This window comes from Oryx dammah, unplaced genomic scaffold (assembly GCF_014754425.2).
Source record: "Oryx dammah isolate SB20612 unplaced genomic scaffold, SCBI_Odam_1.1 HiC_scaffold_4, whole genome shotgun sequence".
Lineage (NCBI taxonomy): Eukaryota > Metazoa > Chordata > Mammalia > Artiodactyla > Bovidae > Oryx > Oryx dammah.
The window spans coordinates 81,118,005-81,132,636 of NW_024070188.1; the positions used below are offsets into that span (position 1 = coordinate 81,118,005).

Consider the following 14,632-nt stretch of genomic DNA (forward strand, 5'->3'; position numbering starts at 1 on the left):
CCGACTACAGACCTAGAAAGCAGACTTGTGGTTGCCAGGGTTGGGGAGATGGATTGGGAGTTGGGGGTTAGCAGATGCCAGCTATTGCATATAGGACGGATAAACAACAAAGTCCTACTGTGTAGCATGGGGAACAGTGTCCTGTGATAAATCATACTGGGAAAGAATATGGAAGAGATTATATATATAACTGGATCACTTTTCTATGCAGCAGACATTAACACTAAATCCAGCTATACTCCAGTAAGAAAGTAAATTAAAGTAATAAATTCATATTTCTTAGAGAAGTTAAGAAAAGGCATTGGTCAGAGGAATATTTGGGGTTGAGGCTTCCCAGGTGGCATGGTGGTAAAGAAGACCTGGGTTCTATCTCCGGGTTGGGAAGATCCTCTGGAGGAGGAAATGGCAACCCACACCTGTATTCTTGCCTGGAGAATTCCATGGACAGAGGATCCTGACGGAATACAGTCCATGAGGTCACAAAGAGTCAGACACGACTGAGCGTGCACGCACAATGAATTCAGATTTCTTAGAGATGTTAAGAGAAGACATAGGTCCAAGGAGTATTTGGGGTTGAAGTAGGAATTCTTTAAAGAGTGGTTTAAATGCTAAGAAGGAGGAGAGAGCAGAGAAGTTAAATAAAATCATGGAATAGTTAGAAAGTGTAACTGGCTAAGAGCCTCTGAGTATATAGCGTAGGGGGCGGTTATCTTTGTAGTCTGTGAGAGTTTTCTCCTGGCCTCTCCTCTCCTCCCTTCCTTCCTTTCATTTTTTGTTCCCCCCACACTGTAGCTTGTAGGATCTCGGTTCTCTCAGGGACTGAACTCGCCCCCTCGGCAGTGACGGAATCCAAACGAGTGCATCTCCAGGGAAGTCCCTGTTTTTTGAAATTACAGCTGAGGTCATGTGCTTACATGTAAGCCCCCAAAAGTGCCCTAAAGCAAAAAAATTTAAAGTGGTTTTACAGTGTGAAGCTCATCACATCTGCTTTGTATGCTTGGTGTCTACACTGAAAGTATTTTACTTTGTTTAACACTTCTGGCAGGCCACTTCTGAGATTACATCTTTGTTTCTTTGACTTTTAAACCCACATTACTGCTAGCTGCTGGGGGCTGTCCATGTGTTAGGGGGTGTACCATCAGCCACAGAAAGCTAGTTCCATAGAAGGAACATAGTGCAATCACGGTAACGTTAGTTGTGTTCCCCTCCCCCACCATTGTACCACTTATTTGCATGGGCTTTTAAAAATCATGGTGAAATAGATGTAATGTAAATTTACCGTTTTCCAGGCAAGCATAAATGTCTTGATTTTATAAACTAAAGTCGATTTTGCAAAATGCTAGCGCGTATCCTACATATCTCTTAATTACACCCTTGGAGGTTGTCCTGCGTGCTCCTTGGGTGGTTTTCTTGCTGTGCGCGCTGATCAGTTCTCAGCCGGGGACTCTGAGCGATGGTCCCTCCGCAAGTCTCCAGGGCGGCCTGTGTGCGGCCCCTTCCTCTCCCGCACCCTCCCCTGTGAACCCTGGCCTCCATCGCCTCCCCACTCGCGCATCAACAGCCTCTGCCTGGTCTCCCCTCCCCAGTTCTTGGGCTCATCCTCACTCTCTCCAGGATCACTCTCCAGAGCTGCTGAGCTGATTCTTAGATTTTGGTTGGCGTTTGACTTGTTTGAAGTTGGAGAGTAAATCCAGTACCTGGTGCACCTTTTTTTTTTTTTCCTGACATTGAAGTTTGCCTACTATGTTTTGTGAAATTCTTGTCTACTTTCTGAAATACATATATTCTGTTAAACTGGCCTTTTCCCAGGACCAGCTGTCTTCCTTCCCTGTCTCTCGTGGCAGAAGGAGCTTTGCAGTGCCATCTGCCTGCCTGCTGCTTGCACGCACAGCCAGAGTCAGGTCCACCAGCGGTCAGGGATCCTGCCTCTTGGTTCTTCTCCACCTGGTGACTCAGTCCTGGTGGGAGGTCTGTGTGCGCTTCCTCTGCACCCCATCCTGGCTCTTTATGTGAGCTAGAGTCCCCGCAGTAGTGCTGCCATCTCTTCTTACCTTCCAAGTTTTCTGTCTTTTAAAGTGCATTTCTCATAAATAGCGTATCTGCAGATCTTTTTTCTTTTATATATTTACCTCTTGTTGCAGAACATGGGCTCTTGAGCCGTGGGCTCAGTAGTTGCGGTGCATGGACTTAGTTGCTCCACAGCGTGTGTGATCTTCGAGGATCAGGGATTGAGCCCATTGTGCCCTGCATCGGCGGATGATTCTTATCCACTATGCAACCAGGGAAGCCCAGGGTCTTACTTTTTATCAAGTTGACAATCTGTCTTTTAATTGGAGTATTTATTTTCTTCCTTCCATCCATCCATCCATGATAGCCCTTAGGTTCACAGTATGCATTGGTATCTTAACACATTTCTAACTTCAGATAACAATACAGCACTTCGCATGCTATGAGAACCTAGTACGTTCCTATGGAGAAGGCGATGGCACCCCACTCCGGTACTCTCGCCTGGAAAATCCCATGGACTGAGGAGCCTGGTGGGCTGCAGTCCATGGGGTCACTAAGAGTTGGACACAACTGAGCGACTTCACTTTCACTTTTCACTTTCATGCATTGGAAAAGGCAGTGGCAACCCACTCCAGCGTTCTTGCCTGGAGAATCCCAGGGACGAGGGAGCCTGGTGGGCTGCCGTCTGTCTGTGGGGTCGCACAGAGTCGGACACGACTGAAGTGACTTAGCAGCAGCACCACGTTTCTATATCTGCTTCCTGACCTTTGTGCTGTTTTCTGTTGTACATTTTACACTGTGGTTATTCTTGTTTCAAAAGTCAGTTATCTGACTTTTAAAGTCAGATATCTTTTACGGAAATTAAACGATGAGGTTTGTGTGTGTTTTTTTTTTTGGCCTACATATTATTTCTGGCGCTCTTTTTTTGGTGTAAATTCAGGTGTTTGGTATCATTTTCCTTCTGGTTAAACAGCTTCCTTTAATATTTCTGGTAGTGTTGGTTTGCTGGTGACAAATTTAGCTTTCGTCTGGAAATGTCTTTGTGTTATGTTTAGTTTTGAAGGATGTTTTTGATGGGCACAGAATTCTGTTGACAGTTTTGTTATTTTTCGCGGCTTTACAGGTGGATTTTGACTGTATTGTTTCTAATAAGAAACCTGCGGTCATTCTTTGCTCCTTGGTGTGGCATGTGTCTGGCTCTCGCCCCCATCTTTGGCTGCTTTCAAGATATATCACTTTATGGGTGATGTTACATCAGTTCCTTTCTTTCAAGAGTAACTTCTGAGTGTGTTGAGTCCAGGGTAGCCTTTTTTAGCCCTAGCCTGCCTGGGGTTATTACCTTAAATGCTTTGGGTGTATTCAATGGAATTTCCCTCTCTGGCTAGTCAGAGCTCTAGTATCTTCTGGTTCTGCCTGACCTCTTGACAGTTTTTTGACCCTGCGGCTCCCAAGAGTTGACCTTTGCCGGGCCTTAAAGCAGTTTGCCCAGTTGTGTGCAGTTCCGTATTTACCAACCAGCTCAAGGAGACCTTTGCGCAGGTTTCTGGAGCTTTTTCCCTGAGTAACTCCTTTCTGGTAGTTTGTTCTCAGATTTTAGCTGCCTTCAGTTCAGTTCAGTCGCTCAGTCATGTCCGACTCTTTGCGACCCCATGAACTGCAGCAGCCAGGCCTCCCTGTCCATCACCAACTCCCAGAGTTCACTCTGAGTCGCGTCCATCGAGTTAGTGATGCCATCCAGCCATCTCATCCTCGGTCGTCCCCTTCTCCTCCTGCCCCCAATCCCTCCCAGCATCAGAGTCTTTTCCAATGAGTCAACTCTTCTCATGAGGTGGCCAAAGTACTGGAGTTACAGCTTTAGCATCATTCCTTCCAAAGAAATCCCAGGGCTGATCTCCTTCAGAATGGACTGGTTGGATCTCCTTGCAGTCCAAGGGACTCTCAAGAGTCTTCTCCAACACCACAGTTCAAAAGCATCAATTCTTCGGCGCTCAGCCTTCTTCATAGTCCAACTCTCACATCCATACATGACCACTGGAAAAACCATAGCCTTGACTAGCTGCCTTAGCCTCCTGGAATTTTCGTCTCTGTCTTGTCAACTTCACAGGACCTGTGCTTCCTGCCTGGGGCTCTTGGCTTCTCCCAGCACTTGGTCAGAAAGTGCCGCCTGTCAGAAAGCCAGAGCCTTCACAGGGCTCATCTCTCCTCTCCTTTCTCTCCGAGTTTCCTTTCCTGTGCTGTCCTTTTGGGAGTCTCTGGAAACTGTTACTTTGTATACTTTGTCCAGTTTTCTAGCTGTTTTTGTCAGTATGTGGTAACAGAGCAAATCTAATACCAGTTACTTCTTTGTTGATTGGTTGATTTTCTTTTTTTCTTGGCCCTGCTGTGAGGCTTATGGGATCTTAGTTCCCCTCCCAGGGATCGAACCCCAGGCCATTGGCAGTGAAAGAGCAGAGTCCTAACCACTGGGCCTCCAGGGAGTTTCCTTGATTAGTTGTTTTCACTACTAGATTTTGATGTATCAGTTATTCACTTTATGTTCTAGTTTTCCTTTTTTTTTTTTTAATTTTACTTGGTCTATACTGTAGTTTTTTTAGTCTCTCCTTTTAGTAGCTTTATCCTAAAAGGCCTTGGGTTGATTCGGGTTCTGTCAGAAAAATGATGATGTTCTAGGGGACAAGTTTATTTTTTTTGTGATTTCGCGTGTGGGTGGTGTTTCACAGTTGATCCATGAAACCTCCAGACAGCAGAGAAGCTGCACCACAGCTCGGGCGCCCTTTGCTGTGCTTTCCCCAGCACTCAGCGCTCTGACCCGCTCTGCATTTGAAAGAAATATGGAATTAGGGGAAATTTCAGTCCTTGTAAGGAATTTGAAGCACTGAGTATGATAGAATATTTTGATAGAGTCCTTTGTGAGGACTTATTTCTCTTAACTTTTAAGAGATTTTTTTTTTTTTCCTAAATGGGGTTGTTGGGTATTCAGTACAGAATAATCAGTGTAGTACAGGGCTCAGTGGCCTTGCTGGTGATCACTAGCATTAAGACAAAAGAGACTAACAGCTGAAGCAGGAACTTGTTTTAAGGGACAGTCTTTCAACCTAGGTACTTTGTGCTGTTTTGGAAACTAGGCTGAGTTTATAATAGAGCTGGATGAAAATGTTAAAAGTCTTGAACATATGATCTCTGGCTGTTGATTTTTGTTCGTGGCCTTAAAGTGCTAAAGGTAAAGTTTGCTCATTTTTGGTTTTTCAAGTCATGCTATGTTTCAGGTACCCCTTTTAAAGTGAGCAGAGTACTTTGGGACAAGTTCATTCACAGTTTCTCAAAAAGAAATCTTTTGGGAATTTTAGATGAAATGACATTATATTTACAGCTAGGCATCTCTATGGTGTTCTACCTTTGTTCTCAGGAACACAGTGTGATTTATTGAAAAGGCTTTCTTTACTGAGGCTCTTCATGCGTTTGGTTATCGCTTCTGCTTGGTATTTTGTTTTTTTTTTTGCTGTTGCACTTGGGAATAACCTCCAATAATCTTTGTATACATACATTAAAAAAAAATCAAGTGATTGTTTACAGAGAAACTTGATTTCTTTTTATTTTAAAATTGGTCTGATTAATTTTCATCATTCTAATATTGTTTCAAATGATCGGGGTTGAGGAATTCCCTGTGGACCACCATCAGCCTTGCTGGGTTACCCCTTACCTTCGTACACAAACTACACGAGGTGGGGGTGGGGGCCTCTTTCTGGTTGACCTCTCAGGTGGTCTGGTTCTCCTTCAATCAGGTGAAGTAACAGACTCTAGAACTACTTTTTGTGCGAGTCAGTAACGTGGCACTGGCTGTTTCCCTTGTGTGGCAGCAAGTTTTTGTAGCACACGCAGAATGTATGTATAACACTCGGGAAGAGCACTGGAGGTCATGATAGCTAACGTTAACTGAGCCCTTTATGCCAGTCACTGTTCCAAGCACCTTACATCCAGTACTTCCCTGATCATTTGTGTCACGAGGCACAAACTGTTGGCCTTCTTGCATTCTTGAGGAATTTGAGCCGGAGACTTTGAGGAATTCAGCCAAGTTTACAAGGCTGTTGAAACAGTAGAATGGGCCGTTGGACTCGTGGTCTGGCTCTGAAGCCAGCTCATAATAACTACGTTGCCAGTAATTACAGTTCACCCCCCTTTTGTGGGGAGAAATGAAAAATATTGTCAAGACACGCTGGGGGGCAGGGGTGGTGTGGACAGACCACTGTTACTGGGAACGTATATGTTTTCTGCTTACTGTCTCTGAAGTTTGAGACTTGGGGTACTGTTTGCTGGTAAACTTTTGTCTTTTTTTTTCTATAATGCACATGTCATTTTATAACCAGGAAACACAGTAAAGCTATTTGAATTTGGAGTGGGGTACAGTTTTTTCTTAGCCACAGATAAGAAGGGCCCTGAAGGTTGAGTGGTGATTAGTAGCCTTGCAACTCAGATAAAGAGCAGGGTAGATGTGCTGATATGAAGAGTCCGAAGACTAGATAAAACATGAAATGCAGAGACGCACAGGTGTCATGGTTCTGATTGGGTGTGTGTATGCATGTGTGTGTGCGTGAGTGCACGCGTGCACATGCTTGTCAAATGCAGACCATTCTGAAGGGTACTTTCAAATCTATTAGCACTTGTGCCCTTTGGGGTGAAGAGGAGCACTTTCTAACTTTTCCTATTTTAGCTTCATTATATTGCTTTTGTTGTTGTTGTAAAAGTAGCTTTTTACATATACATACACACACACACACAGAAATAGCAGCACACAGAATGAGAACTGCAGGAATGTGTAGACTTTAATATGGATTCTGATTGCCTTCCAGTCATTGTGTGAGTTAAACTTTGGAGCATTTTGTGTTTTGTCATACCTGGGGAAACATTCTCGAATAGACTGTGGTAGTTTCAGCAAGATTCTGAGCTTCCTGGGTTAGTGGTATAAGACAGTGCTTCTGATTTATAATTTTTTTGACTGAACAGTAAGTTCATATTAAAAAAAAAAAAAACAACACTTAAAACGTTACATAAAAATAACACTGAAAATTTCTCTCCTATTCATCCTTCAGCCAGCTATCTACTCTTAGAGGCAATGTTACTTGTATATGTCTTTACAGAGATTAGCAGATGCGTTTTCTTTCTTTTTTTTTTTCTTGACACAATGGTGTACTTTGCTTTATTTTCTCATTTAATACATATACTTTAGAGATGATTCCACGTGTGAAAAAATAAGCAAGCCCTCTTTTTTTTTTTTTTGCCTGGAGCACTTGATATTCCCTTCCATGGCAGGGCCCTACTTGACTAACCAATCCCTACTTTCAGGCTGGCCTGGTCCTTTGCTCCTGTAAACAGAGCTGCAGTTAATAACCGTTTGCAAATTGTGTGAATATTTCTGGAGGAAGACTTCCTGGAGGCTGAGTTGGATTTTGATAGGCTGCCTCTCACTGCCAGCAGCTCTACGTAACTCCTCTTTCTCTGCCCCTACACCCTCACCCACACAATGTTCTGATCAAAGGTTTTTGTTTTGTTTTGCCAGTCGATAGTGGAAAAATAATATTTGTTTAGTTTTATAAGTGAGGTTTTACATTTTTGAAAGCCTTTTATTTCTTACTGACTCGTAGTTAGCCTTCATAGCGTTGGAGAGCCAACCTTTAGTCTGTGATAAAAGTCAGGTTTTTTCTTGTCTTGTCTTTTTTTTTTTTTTAATCTTGTTGATAATGGCTTTTGCCAGGCAAAGTAGGTATGTGTTATTTTGGGAGAAGAGAAATTTTTCTCTCTTCAGGATTTCTGTTCCGTACTTGAAGTCCTCCTCCACTGCAAGATTATTTTAAAAATTCACCTAAGATGTCCTTTGGTGCTTTTCATGGTTTTCTGTAAACTTAATGAGTTAAGACAGCATGTTATTCCCTGTACCTCTGCAGGTTGGCTGTGAGTGGTTCTTGTGGTCTGAAAAGCCTGCCCAGGCCTCGATGGCCGTGGGTGGCCTCGTCCACGTGCCGGAGTCTCACCTTGTGCGGCTGGGATGGCTGGGGTGGGACGGTGGTCCCTCTTCTGCAGAGGCTCATGTGGTCAGGGAGGAGATCCTGGCAACCGGGAGGGCAGGCCCCACCCAAACGGCTTCATGCCGTTTGCTTGTATCACAGTTGCTGTTACCCTGTCAGCCAAAGAAGCACATGAACAAGTCCAGAGTCAAGAGGTGGAAAAACAGCCTTCACTTCATACTGGGAGGAGTGGCAAAGTCACCTTGCACAGGGTATTCAGATAGGGATGGGAAGATTTATTTTTACAAACAATGTGCCACACTCCTCAGTTTTTCCCATTTTCTGTGTCTTTCAGGAATATTGTAAAGTTTTCCCTTACACATCTCCTTACTTTATTCCTAACGAGTTTATCTTTTGCTGATTCTATAAATGATGTCGTGCCGCCACCCCCCATCTTCATTTAGAATTCTTGGGCAGGTGATACGTGTACACAGTTAAAATGATAAGAAATAAACTGAGAAATCATACTATTCTTATCCACTAATTTTCCTCTCCCATCTCTGTAGGCAATCAATATTAAAAGAATTTCTTTTAATTATCTAGTGCTTCTTTATGGAAGTACTGACAAATATAAGTATTCCTCTGCCTATGAAAAAAGTAGCATACTACATGCCCTGTTGTGCAGCTAGCTAGCTCTCCTCAGTTAATGAACAGTAGTTCATGTCAGTACATAGAGATGGTTCCCATTCTTTCATCGCTGCATATTTTCTTGGGATGGTATACCATGGTTTATGTAACGAGTTCCCTGTTAGTAGCTACTAGGGTGGCCTGCAGTCTTTTCATATTGCAAACAGTGCTGCCCTAAATGACTTGGTACACATGCAGGCTGAGAATGGATTCTCAAAATGAGACTTCTGGATCTAAAGGTAAATGGATCTTGCAAACGGTTTTGAGGCAAAATTTCTCACTTATCAGCTGAGTAGAAATACAAAGATTGGGTGATTGATTCTGTTTGTGAAGCTGGGGAGAACCATTTCTTTCATATTGCTGGCAGAGGTTTAAATAGTACAGTCCCCAACAACGGGAAATCTGGCTACATCTGCCGGATTAACTTGTCTTCCTTTATGTGTGGAATTGAGCATTTTTTTTCCCACACATAAATAGTATAAGGACCTTTTTTTTCTGTGAACCGTGTTTCTCTGCCCATTTTTCCAGCGGGTTGCCAGTCTTTTTCTTGAGTTCTAGATGCTCTTTAAACCTTTTGATGTGAATTGCAAAGTTCTTTCCCTGGTAGCTCATGTTTTATGTATTAGTGATTGGGGTAATAGTGATGCTGTGTGTGATACGGCTAGTTTGATGCCACCACATCCAAGAACTGTTCAGACGCTTTCATCTGATTGTTCTATACACCACATAAAGAAGCTTTGATCTGGGCGAGTCTGGGTAGAAAGTCTCTTAGAGTCATCCCAGCCTCCAGCAGCTTGGTCACAACATGGCCTTAGGATTCCCTTAGGTCCAAGTATTTCCAGAATCGTGCATGAGTGGAGTGGAGGCTGGGCGGAGTGACACAGCAGTGGATGGTACAGTTTGATTGGTTCAGTGTAAGTATTACAAAGGAGTTCTTCCTACTTGTGATTGTATAATTGCCTTTTGTTACACGGAGACTTAAGATCATTCTGTTCGTTTCTTGGAAACATATTCCTACGCAATGAATTTATGTTTCCATTTCTCTTTGTCTTGGAGGTTTCTCAAGCCCCAGTGCTTGTCCAGTTGGCCAGTTAGAAATCTCCCCCAAGTGTGTCATGTTTCAGGAGAACACACCTCAACCCATTTGCGGAAAAACATTTTTAAAAGCATGTATCAATTTTACTGGTAGTCTATTCTTAAAAAAATTTACAGAAGAAAATTAATTTTGGAGCCATTCTCAATGGCTGCCACCAATTCTGACTGACCAGGACTGTGGAAATTTAGCCCTTGAAATGCTTCAAGCTGTTTCTTAAAGAACAGCTACTACTGGAAAGGTAAGGTAAGGTGAAGTCGCTCAGTCGTGTCCGACTCTTTGCGACCCCGCGGACTGTAGCCTACCAGGCTCCTCCGTCCATGGGATTCTCCAGGCAAGAATACTGGAGTGGGTTGCCATTTCCTTCTCCAGGGGATCTTCCCGAGCCAGGGATCGAACCCAGGTCTCCCGCATTGGAGGCAGACTTTGCTTTAACCTCTGAACCACCAGGGAAGCCCATCCTAACTACTGGAAAAGGGAGTGAGAAAAACAACCTTTTCTTTCAACGACCAGTAGTCGGCGGCTTGGCAGCTGAGGTCGAGGTCAGCATCTTTGCTCGAGTAGACCCTGTAGTGGCGGGGGGCGGGGGGAGGTGGGAAGGTGAGGCAACCCGGAGGCCGCGATGAGACCGGAGAGGAGTGGCTGTTGGTGGGCTGCCAGTCTGCGCTAAGCCTGCTCACCTGGAGCTGCCGAGCTGCTCTTCTCTGCTCAGTGGCTTTTTTTTTTTTTTCCTGTTGACATTTACGCTCATTTGGGGATATACTTTTTAAATCTTCCCCAAAGTTAGTCTTAGTTATAATTCTTTAGCATCTCTACGTTTAAAAAAAAAAGTCCTAAGTCAATGTTTAAAATAAACCTACAGTGTTTATAGACATTTTCCGTGGATAGATGTTCAGTAATATTTAAATGTGTAGGGGAGTTTCCATTTTTTTATTTTTGACTTGTTTCACATTCTGTTTCACCAAGTTGTTAAGTTTAGTAAACGAGAGGCTTTTGCTATTCTGTATCTGAGGGTTGGTTGGATTTAAGTGGATCAAAAAAATCATTAACAGATCCTCAAGGAGCAGGATCAAAACAGTAGGTTCCTCATCTGGCTCTTGTCCTGGGGGTGCGTCCTGGCCTGGGGAGCCCCTCCTCCCTCCTCAGGCCTTTATCTCCTATCTGTCCTCATTGTGTGAGGGATTGAGGTTGGTTTGACATGTTTATAAAAACATGTTTTAGTCCCCAATGGGACAAGCTGAATTCTATCTCCTTTTACAGCTGTGTGAGGAACATACCTCAGCCCAGGGTTGCTGTCCCCATAGTTACCTCAGGAAAACGGTGGCGCTTGCAGAATTCTTACTCTGCCCGAGCCTGGCTCTCAGTCCCCCTTCCCAGTGTGTAAAAGTAAAGGATCTGATGCCGTGCACTACTGTTCGTTTCTTTCCAACATTTTATTATGAAAAATTTCAAGCATGTAGAAAAGTTGAACTCATTTTCCATTGGACACCATGAACCTCCTATCAAGATTCCGTAAATAAGTTTACTTACTGTACCTGCTTTATTGCTTTCCTCCAGCAGTTCATCTTATTATTTTTGACATATTTCAAAGTAAATTAGAATTTGGGGTCTTTTCCCCTAATCTTTTGCCACTGGATGTGAGTCCTTGGCCCCTGTTAGAAGCATTTCAGGCATCCTTAAGCAGGTGTGGAGGAAGCACTGGCCAGCGCAGTTCTCACCGTGGGGTCGGTGTGCAGCAAACGCATGTTAAAGGAGTGTAGGCCCGCTAGTCCTGGTTGATGAACCCTGTAGGCAGACGTCGCTTTGCCTCTTAGGACAATTACTTTTTTATATATATAATTCTGTTTATTTACTTATATTCATTGTTTGGTCTTCATTGCCGCATGGGCTTTCTGTGGTTGCGGAAAGCGAGGGCCACTCTTGGTTGCGGTGTGCAGGCTTCTCCTTGTGGCGGCTTCTCTTGTCATGGTGCTCGGGCTCCAGGCACAGGGCCTCCGGCAGCTGCTGCTCACGGCTCTAGAGCACAGGCTCAGCAGTTGTGCACACGGGCTTAGTTGCTCCGCGGCATGTGGATCCTCGAGCAGGGAGCGAACCCACCTCTTCTGCTTTGGCAGGTGGATTCTTTACCGCTGAGCCACCGGGAAGCACCAGGATAAGTTTAAAACAAACCACATTTCCTAGGTACATGTGGTCTCAATTTGTATGATGGACTTCCTTCTATAAGACAGTCCATGAAAAGACAATTATTTAGAATTTGAGATGGATTAAATGCACATAACATATTATAAAAGTATATGTATTTTTTACAGCGGTGGTTGTCTCTCTTGGAATACGTGCATGGCAGTTAGTTATTCCAAGGAACCCACATCTCAGGGTTGGTGCCTCAAGCATCTGCTTGAGGAAGGGCCTGAAAGAGCAGCCCCACCTCACATCAACCAGAACAGCTTCCCTTTAGCCTATTTTCTATGAGATTCAGATTCCATGGCAAGAAAAATTTTGAAAATCACAACTGCTCAGGTTCCCTGTCCCAAGTATACCAGAGCCCTAGTAAGTCTTCATATGGCTCAGATGGTAAAGCATCCACCTGCAGTGCAGGAGACCTGGGTTCCATCCCTGGATCGGGAAGATCCCCTGGAGAAGGGCGTGGCTACCCACTCCAGTATTCTTGCCTGGAGAATCCCATGGACAGAAAAACCAGGTGGGCTGGAGTCCATGGGGTTGCAGAGAGTCGGACACGACTGAGCAACTAACACTTTCTTCTTCTTAGTGGGAAGTATTCTAGTAGAAGAGTATAAATGTATCTTGCACATAGCTCAGATTTCTGTGTTTTTAGTTGGCTAGGGTTGCTGCACCATCAAAATTTACCCTAGGTAAAGAACAGTGAGGGTTTTAATAGCAGGAGTCTCATCTAAAGACTGTGCATCTCATGTGTGTACATACTTCCATGGAGGTCCCTCAGTCCCTGAGAATCCGTGTGCCCACAGTGAACAGTGTCTGTATTTCCACTTCTTGCCTCCTGCCAGGAAGGCCACGCGTGCTCTTTTCCCCCTTGCTGAAATGGGTTTATTCTGAGTTCTTCAGGGCCCGATCTCTAAGTACCGTGTGGGAGGCAACCAGAAACCTCCATCTTCCCAGAGCAGAGCAGGGGTCTCTCTCTTGGTGTCATTCTTCCTCACAAACAGCGCTGATGAATCATTTTGATCTGACGTCTTCCTTTGTTCCAAAACAACTGCAACCGCGGTCATGACATGTTGTTCACAAAGTGAGCGGTATAGGTGGTTCTTTTTTTCTTTTTTTTACTGTTACGTTTACATTTGTAACTTCCTTTTTTTCTCTTTACTTCCAATAGGCTCGGGTTATGTATGATTTTTCTGCTGAACCTGGAAATAATGAACTGACGGTTAATGAAGGCGAAATCATCACAATTACAAATCCGGTAAGAGAACTGTTACGTTTAAATTGGTCTCTTAAGGATTTATGCTTAAGATTTTATTTTTTAAACAGGCTGATCTTTCAAACCCACATGAATTCCTTTCCTGTTGCTTGTGCAGTACTGATGGTTAAAAAAAGAATTGCTGGTTAGAAAAAAATATATGTAGTTTTATACAGTGTGCCAGGTGTGTATAAGTAAATAGGCTCTATTTTTAATCGTAGAAGACATGAAAGGTTATATTTACTGTCTTTTTTCTTAATGAAGAAGCACTGTTAGTTTCTTGGTAAAGTAGTATTTAAATTGCTGTTGTGGTCAAGAAATGGACAAAGTCATTTAAAATGACTTTTTTAAAGAATATGTTATCTAGATTCAGGTAGATGTTAACTAATTAGGGTATGGTTTATGAATTTAAGATAGCCTGTATTATTTTAAAGGGAAGCAGTAGGGTTTTTCAAAGGTAACATTAAAAATTGGGACTCCTGGCATAGAGTACATTACTGTTTAGTTTATTAACATTATTTATCTAGGAGCACTCGGGAAGGTTGGGCCAGTTCAGTTCAGTTCAGTTGCTCACTCGTGTCCGACTCTTTGCGACCCCATGAATTGCAGCATGCCAGGCCTCCCTGTCCATCACCAACTCCCGGAGTTCACTCAGACTCAAGTCCATCGAGTCCGTGATGCCATCCAGCCATCTCATCCTCGGTCATCCCCTTCTCCTGCCCCCAATGCCTCCCAGCATCAGAGTCTTTTCCAATGAGTCAACTCTTCCCATCAGGTGGCCAAAGTACTGGAGTTTCAGCTTCAGCATCATTCCCTCCAAAGAAATCCCAGGGCTGATCTCCTTCAGAATGGACTGGTTGGATCTCCTTGCAGTCCAAGGGACTCTCAAGAGTCTTCTCCAACACCACAGTTCAAAAGCATCAATCCTTCGGCACAGCCTTCTTCACAGTCCAACTCTCACATCCATACATGACCACTGGAAAAACAATAGCCTTGACTAGATGGACCTTTGTTGGCAAAGTAATGTCTCTGCTTTTGAATATGCTATCTAGGTTGGTCAAAACTTTCCTTCCAAGGAGTAAGCGTCTTTTAATTTCATCGCTGCAATCACCATCTGCAGTGATTTTGGAGCCCCCCAAAATAAAGTCTGACACTGTTTCCACTATTTCCCCATCTATTTCCCATGAAGTGATGGGACCGGATGCCATGATCTTCATTTTCTGAATGTTGAGCTTTAAGCCAACTTTTTCACTCTCCTCTTTCACTTTCATCAAGAGGCTTTTTAGTTCCTCTTCACTTTCTGCCCTAAGGGTGGTGTCATCTGCATATCTGAGGTTATTGATATTTCTCCCGGCAATCTTGATTCCAGCTTGTGCTTCTTCCAGCCCAGCGTTTCTCATGATGTACTCTGCA

At 43.7% G+C, this 14,632-nt stretch overlaps 1 protein-coding gene across 1 annotated transcript in view; it reads left to right on the plus strand.

Annotated features, from left to right (window-relative positions):
• SNX9 (sorting nexin 9) overlaps positions 1-14,632 on the plus strand; it is a 90,987-nt gene that overhangs the window by 24,966 nt on the left and 51,389 nt on the right. The window contains exon 2 of the mRNA XM_040238895.1: positions 13,136-13,222. Coding sequence (XP_040094829.1) covers positions 13,136-13,222 — 87 coding nt within the window. The remainder of the gene's footprint in view (positions 1-13,135; positions 13,223-14,632) is intronic.